Source organism: Bufo bufo, chromosome 8, assembly GCF_905171765.1.
Source record: "Bufo bufo chromosome 8, aBufBuf1.1, whole genome shotgun sequence".
Classification (NCBI taxonomy): Eukaryota; Metazoa; Chordata; class Amphibia; order Anura; family Bufonidae; genus Bufo; species Bufo bufo.
This window is the reverse complement of record NC_053396.1, coordinates 230,267,222-230,288,787: the sequence shown is the minus strand read 5'-3', so window position 1 is coordinate 230,288,787 and position 21,566 is coordinate 230,267,222. Positions and strand designations below refer to the sequence as shown.

The window sequence follows — 21,566 nt, the reverse complement described above, 5'->3', positions numbered from 1 at the left end:
CTGTGACTACCTCTCAGACAGGATATACAGGCAGGTTGTCAGCAGTAATAGATGTTCCTGTAGTATAAGGTGTGGATCTCATGTCTGATCACATGTCATTATATCAGTGATGTCATCAGCAGGGGGCGGGGCTGTGACTACCTCTCAGACAGGATATACAGGCAGGTTGTCAGCAGTAATAGATGTTCCTGTAGTATAAGGTGTGTGATCTCATGTCTGATCACATGTCATTATATCAGTGATGTCATCAGCAGGGGGCGGGGCTGTGACTACCTCTCAGACAGGATATACAGGCAGGTTGTCAGCAGTAATAGATGTTCCTGTAGTATAAGGTGTGTGATCTCATGTCTGATCACATGTCATTATATCAGTGATGTCATCAGCAGGGGGCGGGGCTGTGACTACCTCTCAGACAGGATATACAGGCAGGTTGTCAGCAGTAATAGATGTTCCTGTAGTATAAGGTGTGTGATCTCATGTCTGATCACATGTCATTATATCAGTGATGTCATCAGCAGGGGGCGGGGCTGTGACTACCTCTCAGACAGGATATACAGGCAGGTTGTCAGCAGTAATAGATGTTCCTGTAGTATAAGGTGTGTGATCTGATGTCTGATCACATGTCATTATATCAGTGATGTCATCAGCAGGGGGCGGGGCTGTGACTACCTCTCAGACAGGATATACAGGCAGGTTGTCAGCAGTAATAGATGTTCCTGTAGTATAAGGTGTGTGATCTCATGTCTGATCACATGTCATTATATCAGTGATGTCATCAGCAGGGGGCGGGGCTGTGACTACCTCTCAGACAGGATACACAGGCAGGTTGTCAGCAGTGATAGATGTTCCTGTAGTATAAGGTGTGGATCACATGTCAGTATATCAGTGATGTCATCAGCAGGGGGCGGGGCTGTGACTACCTCTCTGATGTATTTATGGGCGGAGTCATTTGGGTGTCACATTATACACTATACACTGTGTGCACAATTATTAGGCAGGTTGTATTTTTGAGGATTAAATGTAATTATTGAACAGCTCCAGGGCCGTCGGTCAGAATATTTCTGAAAGTATAAGTCCGGTTTTGGCTTTTTTAGGAGGATATCGATTATTAGGAAATATTTTCTTAAAGTGAGAAAAATAAACATCTAAAAATTTATAAACAAACATTTCAGATATTTCAAAAAAAACCTCAGGGGGTGATTTACTTGGAGCGAAGTTATAGCTGGCGGTGGCGCCGCAGATCCGCGCCGGTCTAAGGCTAGGGCCACATGGGACATGCACTGTATCGCACTGTGACATGTGACCTGCTGCGACTGTCCCAGTGCGAGACCATAGACTGCCATTATAAAGGTTCCGTGCGACCCATGCCCATGTAGCCCTCGCCCAGATGTCTCATGGCTTCCATGTATCTCCACCTAAAACAGGCGTAGAAGTGATGAATGAGACCGCCTCCTGGCCCGCCTCCTGGCCCGCCCCCTTCCACGCCCCTTATTTAGATCGGGCATGAGCAGAGAAGAGTGGCAGATATATAGGCCTAGCTCTGATGGTAAATGACCCCCTGGTGCCCCATATCTTCACTACCAGCCATGGACTGCTCTCCCCTTTACATACCTCCCAACCATCCCGGATCCGGCGGGACAGTCTGGATTTCAGTGGCTGTCCCGCGGTCCCGGTACGGGGGAGCCATGTCCGTCGGCTCCCTGCGCTCCACACTGCAGGTCTGCGTAGGAGGTCGGGGCCAGGGCCGACCAGGAGCTCCCTGTGTAGTCAACGCCGAGGATAAACGATGGCGTTTTGGACTGCAGAGGAGTAAGGGGAGTAAAGGGTTAATATAAAGAGCAGCTATAGGGAATGGTATAGCCTGATAGGGGTGTGTGTCATCTAGGGCTGAATAGAGAGGTGTTATGAGCTGTATTTTCCCTATTATCCGCCCCCGTTATCTGATTGGTCCTTAGGGGTGGTTCTGCCTGAGGTTATGTATGGGGCTGCAGGAGCCTGTCCGCTCTCTTTCTTGCTGTTGCTGTTGCTGCTGCTGCTAGGGAATGAGGTGAGTATGTGGAGTTTTTTTTTTTTGTGTGTTTTTTTATGCCTGTGAAATAGGCACTTAGATGGGCATATTACTGCCTGTGAAGGGGGCACTTTACTGGGCATATTACTGCCTGTGAGGGGGCACATATCTGGGTATATCTACTGTGAGGGGGCACATATCTGGTATAACTACTGTGAGGGGGCACATATCTGGTATAACTACTGTGAGGAGGCACATATCTGGTATAACTACTGTGAGGGGCACATATCTGGTATAACTACTGTGAGGGGGCACATATCTGGTATAACTACTGTGAGGGGGCACATATCTGGTATAACTACTGTGAGGGGGCACATATCTGGTATAACTACTGTGAGGGGGCACATATCTGGTATAACTACTGTGAGGGGGCACATATCTGGTATAACTACTGTGAGGAGGCACATATCTGGTATAACTACTGTGAGGGGCACATATCTGGTATAACTACTGTGAGGGGGCACATATCTGGTATAACTACTGTGAGGGGGCACATATCTGGTATAACTACTGTGAGGGGGCACATATCTGGTATAACTACTGTGAGGGGGCACATATCTGGTATAACTACTGTGAGGGGCACATATCTGGTATAACTACTGTGAGGGGGCACATATCTGGTATAACTACTGTGAGGGGGCACATATCTGGTATAACTACTGTGAGGGGGCACATATCTGGTATAACTACTGTGAGGGGGGTACATATCTGGTATAACTACTGTGTGGTGACATAAAGGAGGAATAATTAGGGGGCATTTAGGGGACTAGGATTAGGTGTTTAGTTAACTTTTGGGCAGAGTTAGAGCCGTGGCCTAGTGCGGAAAAAATTTGCTGTGGATGTCTTTGGGGGGTATGCCTTTAAGAGGGGCCCCCAGGTCTCCGCAGGGTTGAGGGGAGGAAGGGGCCGTGCAGTGGAGACTTCATGAAGGCGATGGGGCTTTGTCCTGCAGAAAAATCATGGTTTTCTTGATGAAAACCTTTTCCTGGACCACTGCTTGAGGAAAGTGTCTTCTAAAAACTGGCAGTGGGTATTATCGATACCAGCCCACCGAACCCCTCCCCCCACCCCACCGTGCTGGCGTCTGAGTGGAAGGGGAGCTCTGTGCCCGTTACTGACCCACCACGGGCCCCTGATCTGCTCCGTCAAGAGTCTTTCTCATCTCATCAGTTTATCTGTCTTCATACATTTCTTGGCCCGGTCCTGACGTCTTGTCCAGTGGTGGTCGGGTCTCTGAGCACTGGACACCTTGTACTTCTGGGCCCTCCAAGGAGGCTGCAGTTCTGGAATGACAGCTCTGGAGGAGAATGGCTTCCTGGTCGCATCACGTTTCATTATTCTCAAATCTTTGACAGTTCATTTGTGTCTTTCTTTCTCAACACATTTCTTACGACCACATTGACTACTTGCAACAAAACTTTTGATGGTTCTGTGGTCATGCCCCCATATCTTAGCAATTTCAAAAGTGCTGCATCCCTCTGAAAGACTTCCAACAATTTTTTTACTTTTCAGACTCAGTTAAATCTCCTTTTTGCCCCGTTTTGCTAGAGGAAAACAAGCTGCCTAATAATTATGCACACCTTGATATAGAGTCTTGATCTCCTGAGGACAAACCCCCCTATTACAGACACATCACCTGATCCAGCTTGGACTTGGAAAATATGCAGAAAATGAAGATCTGGTCAAAACACTCACCTGCCTAATAATTGTGCACACAGTGTATCTACATGTTTCACACACTCGGACCTCCTGCCGTTCTCTTACATTAGAGCCTCCAGTTCATTGGAGTCACAGGCGGCCGGAGTGTTACGACGCATCCGATTGGTTACCACAGCCTAGACCCCACCTCACCTTCATCCGCTCTATGTCCACCTCCATCTTCAGCTGCTCCACGTCTTTTCGGGCTTCAGCGATTTTGGCTAAATTGTTCGACATTCTACAATGAAGTAACAAGAACAGCATGATGTAAAATACAGGACACTCAGGGGCGTAGCTATAGAGGGTGCAGAGGTAGCAGTCGCTACCGGGCCCAGGAGCCTGAAGGGGCCCAAAGACCCTTGTGCCACATAAAAAAACACTGGCATTATAGAAAGTGCATGCTGGTCAAGTTACCCCTCTGGCTGGAGGGAAGGGGTTAGGCCAAGAATTTGGCATGTCAGGGGTAAGGGTGAGGTTTTTGCCTCCAGCAGTACGAACGCTATGTGCTTCCCTGCCCCTGGCCACAAAGCACTGAGGGAAGGGGGGCCCCAAGCTGAACTCTAGCACCAGGGCCCATGAGCCCATAGCTACGCTCCTGAGGACACTGCAGTGCCAAAAGTATGTGAACCCCTCCAGACTGTGACCACTGCTATAGACAAGGTCTTCTATTGGTTTACAGACCCCAATCCATGATGTCCTGGATGAAGATGAGTCCTGGTGCTGTGTTCTGGATGAAGAGGAGTCCTGGAAGAAGAGGAGTCCTGGAAGAAGAGGAGTCCTGGAAGAAGAGGAGTCCTGGAAGAAGAGGAGTCCTGGGGCCATGTCCTGGATGAAGAGGAGTCCTGGTGCCGTGCCCTGGAAGAAGAGGAGTCCTGGTGCCGTGCCCTGGATGAAGAGGAGTCCTGGTGCCGTGTCCTGGATAAGGAGGAGTCCTGGGGCCGTGCCCTGGATGAAGAAGAGTCCTGGGGCCGTGCCCTAGATGAAGAGGAGTCCTGGGCCCGTGCCCTGGATGAAGAGGAGTCTTGGGGCCGTGCCCTGGAAGAAGAGGAGTCCTGGTGCCGTGCCCTGGATGAAGAGGAGTCCTGGTGCCGTGTCCTGGATGAAGAGGAGTCCTGGGACCGTGTCCTGGATGAAGAGGAGTCCTGGTGCCGTGCCCTGGATGAAGAGGAGTCCTGGGGCCGTGCCCTGGATGAAGAGGAGTCCTGGGGCCGTGCCCTGGATGAAGAGGAGTCCTGGTGCCGTGCCCTGGAAGAAGAGGAGTCCTGGTGCCGTGTCCTGGATAAGAAGGAGTCCTGGTGCTGTGTTCTGGATGAAGAGGAGTCCTGGAAGAAGAGGAGTCCTGGAAGAAGAGGAGTCCTGGGGCCGTGTCCTGGATGAAGAGGAGTCCTGGTGCCGTGCCCTGGAAGAAGAGGAGTCCTGGTGCCGTGCCCTGGATGAAGAGGAGTCCTGGTGCCGTGTCCTGGATAAGGAGGAGTCCTGGGACCGTGCCCTGGATGAAGAAGAGTCCTGGGGCCGTGCCCTAGATGAAGAGGAGTCCTGGGCCCGTGCCCTGGATGAAGAGGAGTCTTGGGGCCGTGCCCTGGAAGAAGAGGAGTCCTGGTGCCATGCCCTGGATGAAGAGGAGTCCTGGTGCCGTGTCCTGGATGAAGAGGAGTCCTGGTGCCGTGCCCTGGATGAAGAGGAGTCCTGGGGCCGTGCCCTGGATGAAGAGGAGTCCTGGGGCCGTGCCCTGGATGAAGAGGAGTCCTGGTGCCGTGCCCTGGAAGAAGAGGAGTCCTGGTGCCGTGTCCTGGATAAGAAGGAGTCCTGGTGCCGTGTCCTGGATAAGGAGGAGTCCTGGTGCCGTGTCCTGGATAAGGAGGAGTCCTGGGGCCGTGTCCTGGATGAAGAAGAGTCCTGGGGCCGTGCCCTGGATGAAGAGGAGTCCTGGGGCCGTGCCCTGGATGAAGAGGAGTCCTGGGGCCGTGCCCTGGATGAAGAGGAGTCCTGGGGCCGTGCCCTGGATGAAGAGGAGTCCTGGGGCCGTGCCCTGGATGAAGAGGAGTCCTGGGGCCGTGTCCTGGATGAAGAGGAGTCCTGGTGCCGTGCCCTGGAAGAATAGGAGTCCTGGATGAAGAGGAGTCCTGGTGCCGTGCCCTGGATAAGGAGGAGTCCTGGTGCCGCGCCCTGGATGAAGAGGAGTCCTGGGGCCGCGCCCTGGATGAAGAGGAGTCCTGGGGCCGCGCCCTGGATGAAGAGGAGTCCTGGGGCCGCGCCCTGGATGAAGAGGAGTCCTGGGGCCGCGCCCTGGATGAAGAGGAGTCCTGGGGCCGCGCCCTGGATGAAGAGGAGTCCTGGGGCCGTGCCCTGGATGAAGAGGAGTCCTGGGGCCCCACACATTTTGGCTCTCGTCGGTCCAGTTTCCACTCCTTTAACCTCGGCTGTTTGACTCCTTAGGATCATCTCTTACAGGTGACCGGGATGAAATGACCAGTAGAAAAGGTGAAATCTGGGGTGACTGTCACTTACCTCTTCACTGTCTATGGACGTCACCTAGGAGAGGCTGCTAACCAGTGATTAGACAGAGGGGTGCACATACTTTTGGCCATGCACGTATAGAGGGCAGCAGGTGTGCGTTATGTCCCTGCAGGCAGCAGATCACCCCGGGGAGCAGGCAATCACAGCAGCAATTACACCGCCGAGCACAAACCTTCCCCCATCATAATGGGAGTGTGTGGAGCTGGTAGAGCAGACTTTAGTGCGTCAGGGGGGCCCGCACCTCTATACAACACATACGGGGCCCCTCATATAATTATCAACAATTTATTCATTCAGGGGCTGTTATGTGGAGGGATAAGGCAGGTGATATTGTGCCTCATAGGGCTCTGCAGAGCATCGCTCCCACAGGGCTTTACACCAGGGCTGATAACAGAGGACAATGGAGCTGCAGCAGATCTGTCACACTGAACCGACTGATCAGGTCTGTGCAGTATGGTGGGGGCACATACAGTTAGTCTATATGCACCATGACGATTACCCTCCCCCTCCATGATGTAGATTACCCCCCTCCATGATGATTAGCCCCCTCCATGATGTAGATTACCCCCTCCATGATGTAGATTCCCCCCCTCCATGATGTAGATTACCCCCCTCCATGATGTAGATTACCCCCCCTCCATGATGTAGATTACCCCCCTCCATGATGTAGATTACCCCCTCCATGATATAGATTACCCCCTCCATGATGTAGATTACCCCCCTCCATGATGTAGATTACCCCCCTCCATGATGTAGATTACCCCCCCTCCATGATATAATTACCCCCTCCATGATGTAGATTACCCCCTCCATGATGTAGATTACCCCCTCCATGATGTAGATTACCCCCCTCCATGATGTAGATTACCCCCCCTCCATGATGTAGATTACCCCCCTCCATGATATAATTACCCCCTCCATGATGTAGATTACCCCCCTCCATGATGTAGATTACCTCCCCTCCATGATGTAGATTACCCCCTCCATGATGTAGATTACCCCCCTCCATGATGATTAGCCCCCTCCATGATGAAGATTACCCCCTCCATGATGTAGATTACCCCCCTCCATGATGTAGATTACCCCCCCTCCATGATGTAGATTACCCCCCTCCATGATATAATTACCCCCTCCATGATGTAGATTACCCCCCTCCATGATGTAGATTACCTCCCCTCCATGATGTAGATTACCCCCTCCATGATGTAGATTACCCCCCTCCATGATGATTAGCCCCCTCCATGATGAAGATTACCCCCTCCATGATGTAGATTACCCCCTCCATGATGTAGATTACCCCCCTCCATGATGTAGATTACCCCCCCTCCATGATGTAGATTACCCCCCTCCATGATGTAGATTACCCCCCCTCCATGATGTAGATTACCCCCCTCCATGATGTAGATTACCTCCCCTCCATGATGTAGATTACCCCCCTCCATGATGTAGATTACCCCCCTCCATGATGTAGATTACCCCCCCTCCATGATGTAGATTCCCCCCCTCCATGATGTAGATTACCCCCCCTCCATGATGTAGATTACCCCCCCTCAATTATGTAGATTACCCCCCTCCATGATGTAGATTACCCCCCTCCATGATGTAGATTACCCCCCTCCATGATGTAGATTACCCCCCCTCCATGATGTAGATTACCCCCCTCCATGATGTAGATTACCCCCCTCCATGATGTAGATTACCCCCCTCAATGATGTAGATTACCCCCCTCCATGATGTAGATTACCCCCCTCCATGATGTAGATGTAACGGACCGTTTCAGCAGACAAGGGGTTAAAATCCGTTTAGGCGATAAGCCCCTTTCTGAGAGACAGGCACAGCTACTGCAGGATACGCCAAACTCCCGAACTGGATACAAAGTAGCACTCCAAACTGGAACCTCACGAATAGCTGCTAGCAGACGAACAGGAAAAGCATACAATCCTGGCAATCGGTCCTCTAACAGCATACAGCGGATCCCCCCAATAACGAGACAAGGCTCCGTTTTGAGGGTCAAGCAGTGGTCTGACTGTACTTGAAGTACAGCCTCTTTTATTCACAAAAAACAAACATAGTACTGCCCACAGGGGTTTGAAATACAACCAATCAGTATATTACAAGACATACAATGTAACTACAGCAAGCAATCGTTCACGCCCCCAGAGGACCAGAATGAAGACTGGGACATAGGACAACATATCCCCACAATGCATCATGGTTTCCTCCTCTCTGTCCAGAAAACCTGAAGAGCAATCCAATTATCTCTGAGGACAAAGGGAGACCGCCAATACACATGTGAGGACAACAGAACAGACATCACCATTTTAAACACACAATGGGACAATAGAAACACACCCAGCATATTCCCTCCCCTTATCCTGAGAGGAGACTCAATTATACATACAGTTAAACATACTTTCTACCCAACTTTCATAACTCTAAAACCATACATCGCATTCACATAAAAATTACATATTCACAATCAATCCATTCAGGGGAACAACATATTAAAAAATGGCATGAATCAGACCAGGGGTTCAAAAGTTAGTAAAATATCTTTTGGGCCCTGGCTGGCACATGGCTATCTGGCTCAAACCAGTTTTACAGAGCCCTCTTTCCTGGAGACAATGGGAAATAATCAAATTATATCCAGGGATAGAGGCAGACTCCATTGAGCACATGGTTGCAAAAAGACATAAAATACAATAAAATACACAAGGTTACATTTACTACATAAAATAAAGACATGCAACATATCCCCAGATAGCTTAGGTCTGAGCGCATATTATTGAATGGCGCTCAGACCACACACATACAGTTCAATTGCCATGGAGCTTAAGTTTTGCATGGGCTGATGATAGGGCCCATAATCCTGGGGCAGGAGGCCAGCAGCCAGTCCTCTCCAAAGCCCAGTGGCGAGGTTGGTTTCGCCACACATCTCCCCCCCCCAGGGAAGACTAACCAGGTACCTGACCTCACGCCGGTCGGTACCTGAGTTAGTCTGGCAGCCCACCCACAACCCAATACTGGACCTGTTGACTTTAGTAGCCTGTCTCTGTCCAGTGAGTCCACCAAGGTTATGTTGGAAGCTGGTACTCCCGGTCTCTGTGTTGCTCCATGGCTTGGAGTGGGGGTTGCTTTGTGGGCAGGTATCAGCGGTACTCTGCCCTGGTGCCAGCTCTACCACGGAAGAAGCCTGGTTGGAGCCTGGTTGTTGGAGGGGGAGACCGACTGTCTCTACCCCCTGTGCTGTAAGTGCAGAGACCACGGTCCCATCTGCACTGTTGTGGGGCTTACTTTGTCCCCCTGGTGCGTTAAGCTGCCGCTGGGGAGAGGGGGTAATGAGCTCCTCTCCCATACATACTTCCAGCCGCTGGGGAGGGCGACCGACCGTCTCCGCTCCCAATACAGTGTCCTGCTGCTGGGGAAAGGAGACTGGGCTCTCTATTCCCTGCTGGACACTCTGCCGCTGGGGGACAGGACCGACTGTCTCTGCCCCCTGGAACTCCGCCTGCCGCTGGGGAATGGAGACTGGGCTCCCAATTCCCAAAAAATCACTCTGCTGCTGGGGGACAGGACTGACTGTCTCTGCTCCCAATACAGTGTCCTGCTGCTGGGGAATGGAGACTGGGTCTGTCACCTTACTGTCCTGCTGAGCCTTCTCACTGGCGTGGAACAGCTGCTGGTAGCCCTGTTCCAGCTCCATCTCCCGGGTCACCAGGTGGACCAGGTCCTGCTCAATCTCATGAGTGTCGTCCCAGTCATACCTGCTCTCCCTCCATTCCAAGAGATCATGGAACCGGGCTTGTGTAGGGCTCCCAAACTCCAGCTCTGAAAAAGTCTCCCATAACAAGCCAGGACCATCAAACTCCTCTCCCTCCGGCTTGTCATGCTCAGCTGTCCTGGGTAGGTACCGTGCCCCATACCACCAGAGCGCCTGGTAGGCATCTTCCAGCCACAGCTCCCGCCATGCTAGGAGTTCCAATTCCTTCACCCATTCCTCCCGGGGCTGCTCTCCCAGGAAGGGCATCCGCAGGGCTACTCGCTTCTGCAACCGCTGGTCTTCCGTGGGGAGTCTCTTGTCCTGCATATACTCCACAATACCCAGTACCTGGTACCAGATGCCTTTGCGGACTGCATCTCGGTCATCCATGACACCCTCATCGTACTCCACTGCTGTTTCCATTCTGGTGCTGTCAGGGTCGCTGTACTGGGACATGCGTTGCCCTCAAATTGTAATTCCAGGGAATGATGTTTCTTTGTAGCTGTCCTTTTGGCTGTAGGAACGATCCCGCTGCTTGCCACCAATGTAACAAAGCGTTTCAGCAGACAAGGGGTTAAAATCCGTTTAGGCGATGTGCCCCTTTCTGAGAGACAGGCACAGCTACTGCAGAACACCAACTCCCGAACTGGATACAAAGTAGCACTCCAAACTGGAACCTCACGAATAGCTGCTAGCAGACGAACAGGAAAAGCATACAATCCTGGCAATCGGTCTTCTAACAGCATACAGCGGATCCCCCCAATAACGAGACAAGGCTCCGTTTTGAGGGTCAAGCAGTGGTCTGACTGTACTTGAAGTACAGCCTCTTTTATTCACAAAAAACAAACATAGTACTGCCCACAGGGGTTTGAAATACAACCAATCAGTATATTACAAGACATACAATGTAACTACAGCAAGCAATCGTTCACGCCCCCAGAGGACCAGAATGAAGACTGGGACATAGGACAACATATCCCCACAATGCATCATGGTTTCCTCCTCTCTGTCCAGAAAACCTGAAGAGCAATCCAATTATCTCTGAGGACAAAGGGAGATCGCCAATACACATGTGAGGACAACAGAACAGACATCACCATTTTAAACACACAATGGGACAATAGAAACACACCCAGCATATTCCCTCCCCTTATCCTGAGAGGAGACTCAATTATACATACAGTTAAACATACTTTCTACCCAACTTTCATAACTCTAAAACCATACATCACATTCACATAAAAATTACATATTCGCAATCAATCCATTCAGGGGAACAACATATTAAAAAATGGCATGAATCAGACCAGGGGTTCAAAAGTTAGTAAAATATCTTTTGGGCCCTGGCTGGCACATGGCTATCTGGCTCAAACCAGTTTTACAGAGCCCTCTTTCCTGGAGACAATGGGAAATAATCAAATTATATCCAGGGATAGAGGCAGACTCCATTGAGCACATGGTTGCAAAAAGACATAAAATACAATAAAATACACAAGGTTACATTTACTACATAAAATAAAGACATGCAACATATCCCCAGATAGCTTAGGTCTGAGCGCATATTATTGAATGGCGCTCAGACCACACACATACAGTTCAATTGCCATGGAGCTTAAGTTTTGCATGGGCTGATGATAGGGCCCATAATCCTGGGGCAGGAGGCCAGCAGCCAGTCCTCTCCAAAGCCCAGTGGCGAGGTTGGTTTCGCCACAGTAGATTACCCCCCCTCCATGATGTAGATTACCCCCCCTCCATGATGTAGATAACCCCCCCTCCATGATATAATTACCCCCTCCATGATATAGATTACCCCCCTCCATGATGTAGATTACCCCCCTCCATGATGTAGATTACCCCCCCTTCCATGATGTAGATTACCCCCCTCCATGATGAAGATTACCCCCCTCCATGATGTAGATTACCCCCCCTCCATGATATAATTACCCCCTCCATGATGTAGATTCCCCCCCTCCATGATGTAGATTACCCCCCTCCATGATGTAGATTACCCCCCCCTCCATGATGTAGATTACCCCCCTCCATGATGTAGATTACCCCCTCCATGATATAGATTACCCCCTCCATGATGTAGATTACCCCCCTCCATGATGTAGATTACCCCCCTCCATGATATAATTACCCCCTCCATGATGAAGATTACCCCCTCCATGATGTAGATTACCACCCTCCATGATGTAGATTACCCCCCTCCATGATGTAGATTACCCCCCTCCATGATGTAGATTACCTCCCCTCCATGATATAATTACCCCCTCCATGATGAAGATTACCCCCTCCATGATGTAGATTACCCCCCTCCATGATGTAGATTACCCCCCTCCATGATGTAGATTACCCCCCTCCATGATGTAGATTACCCCGCCTCCATGATGTAGATTACCCCCCCTCCATGATGTAGATTACCCCCCTCCATGATGTAGATTACCTCCCCTCCATGATGTAGATTACCCCCCTCCATGATGTAGATTCCCCCCCTCCATGATGTAGATTTCCCCCCTCCATGATGATTAGCCCCCTCCATGATGTAGATTACCCCCCTCCATGATGTAGATTCCCCCCTCCATGATGTAGATTACCCCCCTCCATGATGTAGATTACCCCCCTCCATGATGTAGATTACCCCCTCCATGATATAGATTACCCCCTCCATGATGTAGATTACCCCCCTCCATGATGTAGATTACCCCCCCCTCCATGATGTAGATTACCCCCCCCTCCATGATATAATTACCCCCTCCATGATGAAGATTACCCCCTCCATGATGTAGATTACCACCCTCCATGATGTAGATTACCCCCCTCCATGATGTAGATTACCCCCCTCCATGATGTAGATTACCCCCCTCCATGATGTAGATTACCCCCCCTCCATGATATAATTACCCCCTCCATGATGAAGATTACCCCCTCCATGATGTAGATTACCACCCTCCATGATGTAGATTACCCCCCTCCATGATGTAGATTACCCCCCTCCATGATGTAGATTACCTCCCCTCCATGATATAATTACCCCCTCCATGATGAAGATTACCCCCTCCATGATGTAGATTACCCCCCTCCATGATGTAGATTACCCCCCTCCATGATGTAGATTACCCCCCTCCATGATGTAGATTACCCCCCCTCCATGATGTAGATTACCCCCCTCCATGATGTAGATTACCCCCCTCCATGATGTAGATTACCTCCCCTCCATGATGTAGATTACCCCCCTCCATGATGTAGATTACCCCCTCCATGATGTAGATTACCCCCCCTCCATGATGTAGATTCCCCCCCTCCATGATGTAGATTACCCCCCCTCCATGATGTAGATTACCCCCCCTCAATGATGTAGATTACCCCCCTCCATGATGTAGATTACCCCCCTCCATGATGTAGATTACCCCCCTCCATGATGTAGATTACCCCCCTCCATGATGTAGATTACCCCCCTCCATGATGTAGATTACCCCCCTCCATGATGTAGATTACCCCCCTCCATGATGTAGATTACCCCCCTCCTACCCCCCCTCCATGATGTAGATTACCCCCCCTCCATGATGTAGATTACCCCCCCCTCCATGATATAATTACCCCCTCCATGATATAGATTACCCCCCTCCATGATGTAGATTACCCCCCTCCATGATGTAGATTACCCCCCCTTCCATGATGTAGATTACCCCCCTCCATGATGAAGATTACCCCCCTCCATGATGTAGATTACCCCCCCTCCATGATATAATTACCCCCTCCATGATGTAGATTACCCCCCTCCATGATGTAGATTACCCCCTCCATAATGTAGATTACCCCCCTCCATGATGTAGATTACCCCCTCCATGATGTAGATTACCCCCCTCCATGATGTAGATTACCCCCCCTCCATGATATAATTACCCCCCCTCCATGATATAATTACCCCCCTCCATGATGTAGATTACCCCCCTCCATGATGTAGATTACCCCCTCCATGATGTAGATTACCCCCCTCCATGATGTAGATTACCCCCCCTCCATGATATAATTACCCCCTCCATGATGTAGATTACCCCCCTCCATGATGTAGATTACCCCCCTCCATGATGTAGATTACCCCCTCCATGATGTAGATTACCCCCTCCATGATGTAGATTACCCCCCTCCATGATATAATTACCCCCTCCATGATGTAGATTACCCCCTCCATGATGTAGATTACCCCCCTCCTCATTATTTGTGCAGAGAGTAATCATTGTGTCATCTAAGACTCCTGGTCGGGAGGAATGGATTTGTTTGAGCTCCTTCATCTCCCGGTCACCTGCCCCTCACCCTTCATCTCCCGGTCACCTGCCCCTCACCCTTCATCTCCCGGTCACCTGCCCCACACCCTTCATCTCCCGGTCACCTGCCCCTCACCCTTCATCTCCCGGTCACCTGCCCCTCACCCTTCATCTCCCGGTCACCTGCCCCACACCCTTCATCTCCCGGTCACCTGCCCCTCACCCTTCATCTCCCGGTCACCTGCCCCTCACCCTTCATCTCCCGGTCACCTGCCCCACACCCTTCATCTCCCGGTCACCTGCCCCACACCCTTCATCGGTCACCTGCCCCACACACGCCGGGACCTCCTCTGCCCCCGATGCACCCACCTGAATCTGCAGGGCTAGCAGGACGGCGGTGTCGGCTCCAGGCTTCTTCTCCAGGTACTGACAGGTGGCCTCCTGCATGATGACTGTCTCCAGAGAGAGGGCGGAGAAGACAGACGTCACCTCATTGTTCTGCTGCAGAAAAGGCACCTGAGCATCTGCTCCACCACACATCGCCTCCTGTAGAAACCCCTGTCTACATACAGTGCATTGGGAAAGTCCTCACACCCTCAGTACAGTGCATTGGGAAAGTCCTCACACCCTCAGTACAGTGCATTGGGAAAGTCCTCACACCCTCAGTACAGTGCATTGGGAAAGTCCTCACACCCTCAGTACAGTGCATTGGGAAAGTCCTCACACCCAGGGGCGGATTAAGTGCATGTGAGGCGTGGGGCTGTCTAGCCCGCACGGGCCCCTCCCTGTATGAAGAGGCTGCGGTGCTTCGTCTCTTCCTCGGCCATATGACATCACATTCCTCGTTCACACGGCCTAGTGATTGGGGCTGATCTGTAATACCGAGCGCAGTGCTATCACATGGACAGAGGCTGCGGCGCTCACTGGGACCTCGCGGTCTCCTCAAACAGCCAGGAGTCGGACCCCCACCATCTCGTAACTCTCTGAGAATAGATGTCATAGATGTTACCTGCAGTCCTATGTAACACCCCACATAACACAGTGAACTATTGTGTTATCTGGGCTGTTACATAGGACTGCAAGGATTCAGGGAACATCTACTACATTATCTGTACACAGAAAGTTATCACTGTTATCTGGGCTGTTACATAGGACTGCAGGTGACATCTACAAATTAAAATCTTAGCCCGCTCTACATATAGGGGAATACAGCGCCACATGTCTGTTACATCCAGGGACATCTCCTGTCATGTAGACCTTCTCTTCCCTCTTCTCCTCCATCTGACCCAGACCGCCAAGACTAATTCTTTCAGCCGCATCTCGTCTCTGCAGAGTTTGTTACAGACACGTTAGATTTCTCATAATTGGGGTCATTTATCAAACTGGTGTAAAGTAGAACTGGTTTAGGTGCCCATAGCAACCAATCAGATTCCACCTTTCATTTTCAAAAGAAGCTGTCAAATATGAAAGGTGGAATCTGATTGGTTGCTATGGGCACCTAAACCAGTTCTACTTTACACCAGTTTGATAAATTATCCCAAAGGTCCCTATAGAGTCTACAGCAGCTATAACGTCCCCTAGAGACCCCCAGTAATAAGAACACCTTATATTGTGCTCCAGGTAACAATCCCTGTATAGTGTCCCCAAAAATGAATGTCCCCTAAAAATAATTTAACCCACACTGCCCCAAATAATAATTTCTACCACACTGCCCCCATGAAAAAATTTGCCCCCACACTGGCGCCCATAAAGTAATTTGCCCCCACACTGCACCCCCTAAAGTAATTTGCCCCCACACTGCACCCCCTAAAGTAATTTGCCCCCACACTGCACCCCCTAAAGTAATTTGCCCCCACACTGCACCCCCTTAAGTAATTTGCCCCCACACTGCATCCTGCAGCATGGGTGGAGAAGGAAGTTAGAAGGAGTGTAGCCTAACCCCTGCTAGGGGTCGGGGGTCTGTGTGTGGAGTTCCCCTGCATAGGGAAGACAGCAAGGACCTAGTCTCAGTTGAGACTTGGCTATATTCCCAGTCTGAGATGAAGAGAGCAGAAACCACAGACCAACTCCAGAGTTCCAGGAAGAAAGCATCCCCTGAGAATCCGTCTGTGAGATAAGTCCAGTGCCTAGAAGCCTATTCCTCCTCAGCTAGTCTGTCCCCACACAGCAGAAGCTAAGACAAGTGCAGAAGCTAATCCTGCCGCAGTTACAGATCTACCAAGCAGACGTTTATCCTGCAAGCTCCACATTTAAAGCAGAAGTATTCATTCCTGCCAATCATTGCCAAAACCTGCTGGGACCAAGAGACCAAAGCTGTACACTGTTTGGATGCAAGTTATTTCAAGTAAAGAAACGTTTGAACTTCATCTAAAGGTCTGGACATCATTTATTCTGCAAAGTTCCTCTATTACTCCTATGACTACCCTCAAATTTATTGCAAGGGAGCCAGGAGTCTGGCCGTACCCAGTTAGGAGACACCGTGACACGATTACCACAAAACTATAGAGACATTATAGGCCATTACACCACTCTGGCATTCCTAATCTGGGACGTGCGTTATAACACCTTGGAAGGGCCCTGGGATAGTACCCTGTGCACGCTGCAATTTGCGTCACGACAAATACAGAATATAATACACCCGTACCTGGCCTCTGCATAAGTGGCGTCACGAACAGGATCGAATTGTGTGTCTAACACTACTACAAGGCCTAAGAACTGTGTCAAAACCCTGAAAATTGACTTTATAGTTTTTATTGCGGTCCCAGACAGCACTAAACAGTGCGCACCAGCACTCCATGGGTTAATTCGCCATATTTATGTAATGGCGCAGCTTCTTCATGCCCCTCAGAAGCGGGAAAACACGGGAAAACCCTCTCAGGAGCACGAAAATGCTGACTACGCCCCCCTAGAAGCAGGAAACTTAAATCCTGCCCACCAAGAACTTTGTAATGTGAGCCAAGGGAGTGAAGACCCCCCCCCCCCCTCAGGCTCCTCCTTCACTTTCTGCATCCAGCCTGACTGAGGAAGGAAGATGGCGCTCCCCAAGCCAAAGTGGGACCAAATGACTATCGCAGGCGAACCGGTGTATGAAAATTACCCACCGGAGGTACGGGTCTCCCAACTGGTGAAAAGGAACGGCCCCTCAGCGCTTGCCAGGATTCCGGAGGCTGTGGATTCCTCCTCGGACAGCAAGACAGCCGCCACTCCTGAGACAAAGATGGCCGCCATCCTCAAGCCCGCTCCCGCGGAAGCCCCCATCAGACAAGCGATCCAGGTCCCGGAGGCGCCCACGTCGCAATGACATCATCCACCCCCGCAACCGACGTCTCGGCCCAGCAGCAAGCTGTGATTCCCACAGAATTGACTGAGGCTCTAGAGACCACCGCGAACACCAGCAGGAGGCCCTGGAACCGGCCACAACTACAGGTCGTATCGATCTTGCTCCCTGAGGCCCCGGTCCAGCTCGTAGCTCCCCCTGCACCGCGCCTGGTGGTACCCGATCACTCTACTAGGCCCAGAGAGGGCTCCGAACGCCGACTGGCGCGGCGGAGGCGGCAGTAGTTTCCACTCCGCCGCCCAGGAGGACTGAACCAGGCCCAATCACATTAATCCTGAGGTCCCTCTCGAGATCACTCGCCATGCCCAGAGTCAATGGCAGTATAAAATTCCAGGGGAAGAGTGGGTAAAGCAGGTCCTGGATGACCCCCGGCCAGGGGAACCCAAATTGATTCGGCGCACGAGAACTGTGCTGTGGTTTTCTGTTGAAAGAGGAGTGGGGTTCCTACAGGACAACTACAGCAGGGAGGAATTGTTTGTGGGTCACCGCTCCGTGAAACTGAACTATCTGCCGCAGGCCCGCCACGACTTATATGTTGGGGACCAGGTGGAATACACCCCAATGCGCTCCGTACAGGGTCCATTTGCTGCCAGAATTACCCTCCTGGCCAAGCCACTATCCTCTGCTTTCACCCCAGAGGCCTGGCAGAAAGAACCAGGTTCTGCTGGTAGGATCAGATGCCTGCAGAAAGCCCCGGATGGCCAGCTGAGGTTCAGAGAACGAGCCCAACCTGAGCCAGAGCCCCTTATCCCTGACCTGGCTGCACCCCAAACACTACGGGTGGGTCAGATTAACAATTCTGTGTTGACTTTCAATCCCAGGGTACAACCTTATGTCCTACCCTGGAAACTTCCACAGGCACCCCTGGATTGCCTACCAGAACCTCTTCAGCCAGAGGTTTTGCATGCCTCTGGACCGACAAGGGATTCCGGCTTGCAGCAGGTCACCGCAGCTTTCTCCAGGCTGACTACTTAGCCAAGGAGAAGGCAGTGGCGCACCACTACAGCCACAAAGCTTAGCTACCAGAGGCAGGAGCACCCTCTTATGAGCTTTAGTAGCTCCAGGAGTGAGGAGGACCTGCAAGACCGTCTCTAAATGCCTCCTTCACTGCAATAAAAAAACTTATGGGAGCCACAACATGGACTGCACTCGAAGGGTGAAGATCTGTTGGCCATTTGTTCTGTGTATGTTGCCCTTGTTTGTTCTTCACCAGGATGGACATGGTTTGTTAGGACTCCCCCCCACTTAAGCAACTGTCTACATCCCAGTTTGCGCATTGTTTTTCCTTTTTGCCCCCTTCTCAGGTTATTTGAGAGCCTCATAGGACTATGGTTCTCATCATGCTGCTATTTTATTACTGTTTTATACCGTTCCTTGGATTACAAATATACCTTCTATTGGATTACAAATCATCACATATAGATTACAATTAACTCTATTGTTTCCCGTGGGTTACAAGTGACTTTTGTTTGTTTCCAGAGGATTCCAACTTTAAAGCACTTCCAAAAAAAGGGACTAAAGTCATGTTTGAGCGTATAATGGTGATATTGATTGCACTGATATTTGCATAATGTTTTTGCACTAATTTTACTTCAATGTTTACAGGTTGTGCAACGTTCAAGCACTTATGGCCATTGTGTGTATTCTTCTCCAGGTGCCACAATGTGAATCTATGCATTTTTTGTGAAATTGCACTTACCTTTTCACTTAGCCAGATCAGTAGCTCCTTTCTTTTGTGTCACTTTGCTTTACAGCTCTTTTCTCTTTATACGAACTGCCTCTGCGGACGCTTAATACTAACGGCCTACTCCTGGTGTCATGTATCCTAGGTACCCAGGTAGGACAAGTGGCAAGTCCCAGGCAGGTCCAGCAACTACAAGAGTAATCCTGCTGCTTCGGGAACGGCTAGGGGAGTCATATACACCTCCTTCCTGTTTGTTATACAGTCAGGTCCATAAATATTGGGACATGGACACAATTCTAACATTTTTGGCTCTATACACCACCACAATGGATTTGAAATGAAACAGACAAGATGTGCTTTACCTGCAGACTGTCAGCTGTAATTTGAAGGGATTTACATCCACATCAGGTGAACGGTGCAGGAATTACAGCAGTTACATATGTGCCTCCCACTTGTTAAGGGGCCAAAAGTAATGGGACAGAATAATAATCATAAATCAAACTTTCACTTTTTAATACTTGGTTGCAAACCCTTTGCAGTCAATTACAGCCTGAAGTCTGGAACGCATAGACATCACCAGACGCTGGGTCTCATCCCTGGTGATGCTCTGCCAGGCCTCTACTGCAACTGTCTTCAGCTCCTGCTTGTTCTTGGGGCATTTTCCCTTCAGTTTTGTCTTCACCAAGTGAAATGCTCAATCGGATTCAGGTCCGGGGATTGACTCGGCCATTGCAGAACATTCCACTTCTTTCCCTTAATAAACTCTCTGGTTGCTTTTGCAGTATGCTTTGGGTCATTGTCCATCTGCACTGTGAAGCGCCGTCCAGTGAGTTCTGAAGCATTGGGCTGAATATGAGCAGATAATATTGCCCGAAACACTTCAGAATTCATCCTGCTGCTTCTGTCAGCAGTCACATCATCAATAAATACAAGAGAAGCAGTTCCATTGGCAGCCATACATGCCCACGCCATGACACTACCACCACCATGCTTCACTGATGAGGTGGTATGCTTAGGATCATGAGCAGTTCCTTTCCTTCTCCATACTCTTCTCTTCCCATCACTCTGGTACAAGTTGATCTTGGTCTCATCTGTCCATAGGATGTTGTTCCAGAACTGTGAAGACTTTTTTAGATGTCGTTTGGCAAACTCTAATCTGGCCTTCCTGTTTTTGAGGCTCACCAATGGTTTCCATCTTGTGGTGAACCCTCTGTATTCACTCTGGTGAAGTCTTCTCCTGATGGTTGACTTTGACACACATACACCTACCTCCTGGAGAGTGTTCTTGATCCGACCAACTGTTGTGAAGGGGGTTTTCTTCACCAGGGAAAGAATTCTTCGCTCATCCACCACAGTTGTTTTGGCCGCGCCTAATGTTTTTGCTATCTCTCCGATGGGTTTGTTGTGTTTTTTCAGCCTAATGATGGCTTCACTGATGGTGACAGCTCTTTGGATCTCATCTTCAGAGTTGAGAGCAACAGATTCAAAATGCAAATAGCAGACTGGAAATGACCTCTGGACCTTTTATCTGCTCATTGTAATTGGGATAATGAGGGAATAACACACACCTGGCCATGGAACAGCTGAGAAGACAATTGTCCCATTACTTTTGGTCCCTTAACAAGTGAGAGGCACATATGGAAACTGCTGTAATTCCTGCACCCTTCACCTGATTTGGATGTAAATACCTCAAATTACAGCTGACGGTCTGCAGGTAAAGCACATCTTGTATGTTTCATCTCACATCCATTGTGGTGGTGTATAGAGCCAAAAATGTTACAATTGTGTCCATGTCCCAATATTTATGGACCTGACTGTATGTGCCAGGATTGGCAGTGGGACTACTAAACCCCCATCCTGTTTGGTCTTCCAGGAGTTCCATGGAATTATTATACCCTCCTCCTGTGATATTGCCAGAAGAGTTTGGAGAAGTGCATACCTCCCTCTTCTGTGCCATTGCCTAAGGTACGGCGCCTCCACCTTAGAGCCATTTAGCTACCCATAGTCACCATAGTGATCGTGCTATAAGCCTTAATTTCCGACTTTGGTGCAGAGAAGGGAATACAGTATAAAGCCACCCTTCCATTTGCGGGCATTCTATTACATAATAGCGGGACTACAGAGTAAAGACACCCCCATGCTTTCTTAGGTGTTCAGAGCTCAGAACACTTCAAAGTTAGTCAGTAATGATAACTTAGTGCAGACCGTTGGTTCACTGGTTACACTGAGAGGGC

The 21,566-nt window shown here is 50.2% G+C and overlaps 1 protein-coding gene across 3 annotated transcripts in view; it reads right to left on the bottom strand.

The window, feature by feature from the left end:
- The window catches only part of LOC121009295 (guanine nucleotide-binding protein G(I)/G(S)/G(O) subunit gamma-8-like), a 48,520-nt gene that overhangs the window by 7,648 nt on the left and 19,306 nt on the right, over nt 1-21,566 (bottom strand). The window contains exons 1-2 of one of the 3 annotated variants that reach the window (XM_040442313.1): nt 14,681-14,755; nt 3,920-4,004 (exon numbers count right to left, since the gene is read on the bottom strand). The exons of 1 other annotated variant lie outside the window; for it this stretch is intronic. In XM_040442313.1, the coding sequence (XP_040298247.1) occupies nt 3,920-4,003 (84 nt within the window). In that variant the 5' untranslated portion in view covers nt 4,004; nt 14,681-14,755. Of the gene's footprint in view, nt 1-3,919; nt 4,005-14,680; nt 14,756-21,566 lie in introns of those variants that run through there. One more of the 3 variants, XM_040442312.1, reaches the window with a different exon arrangement.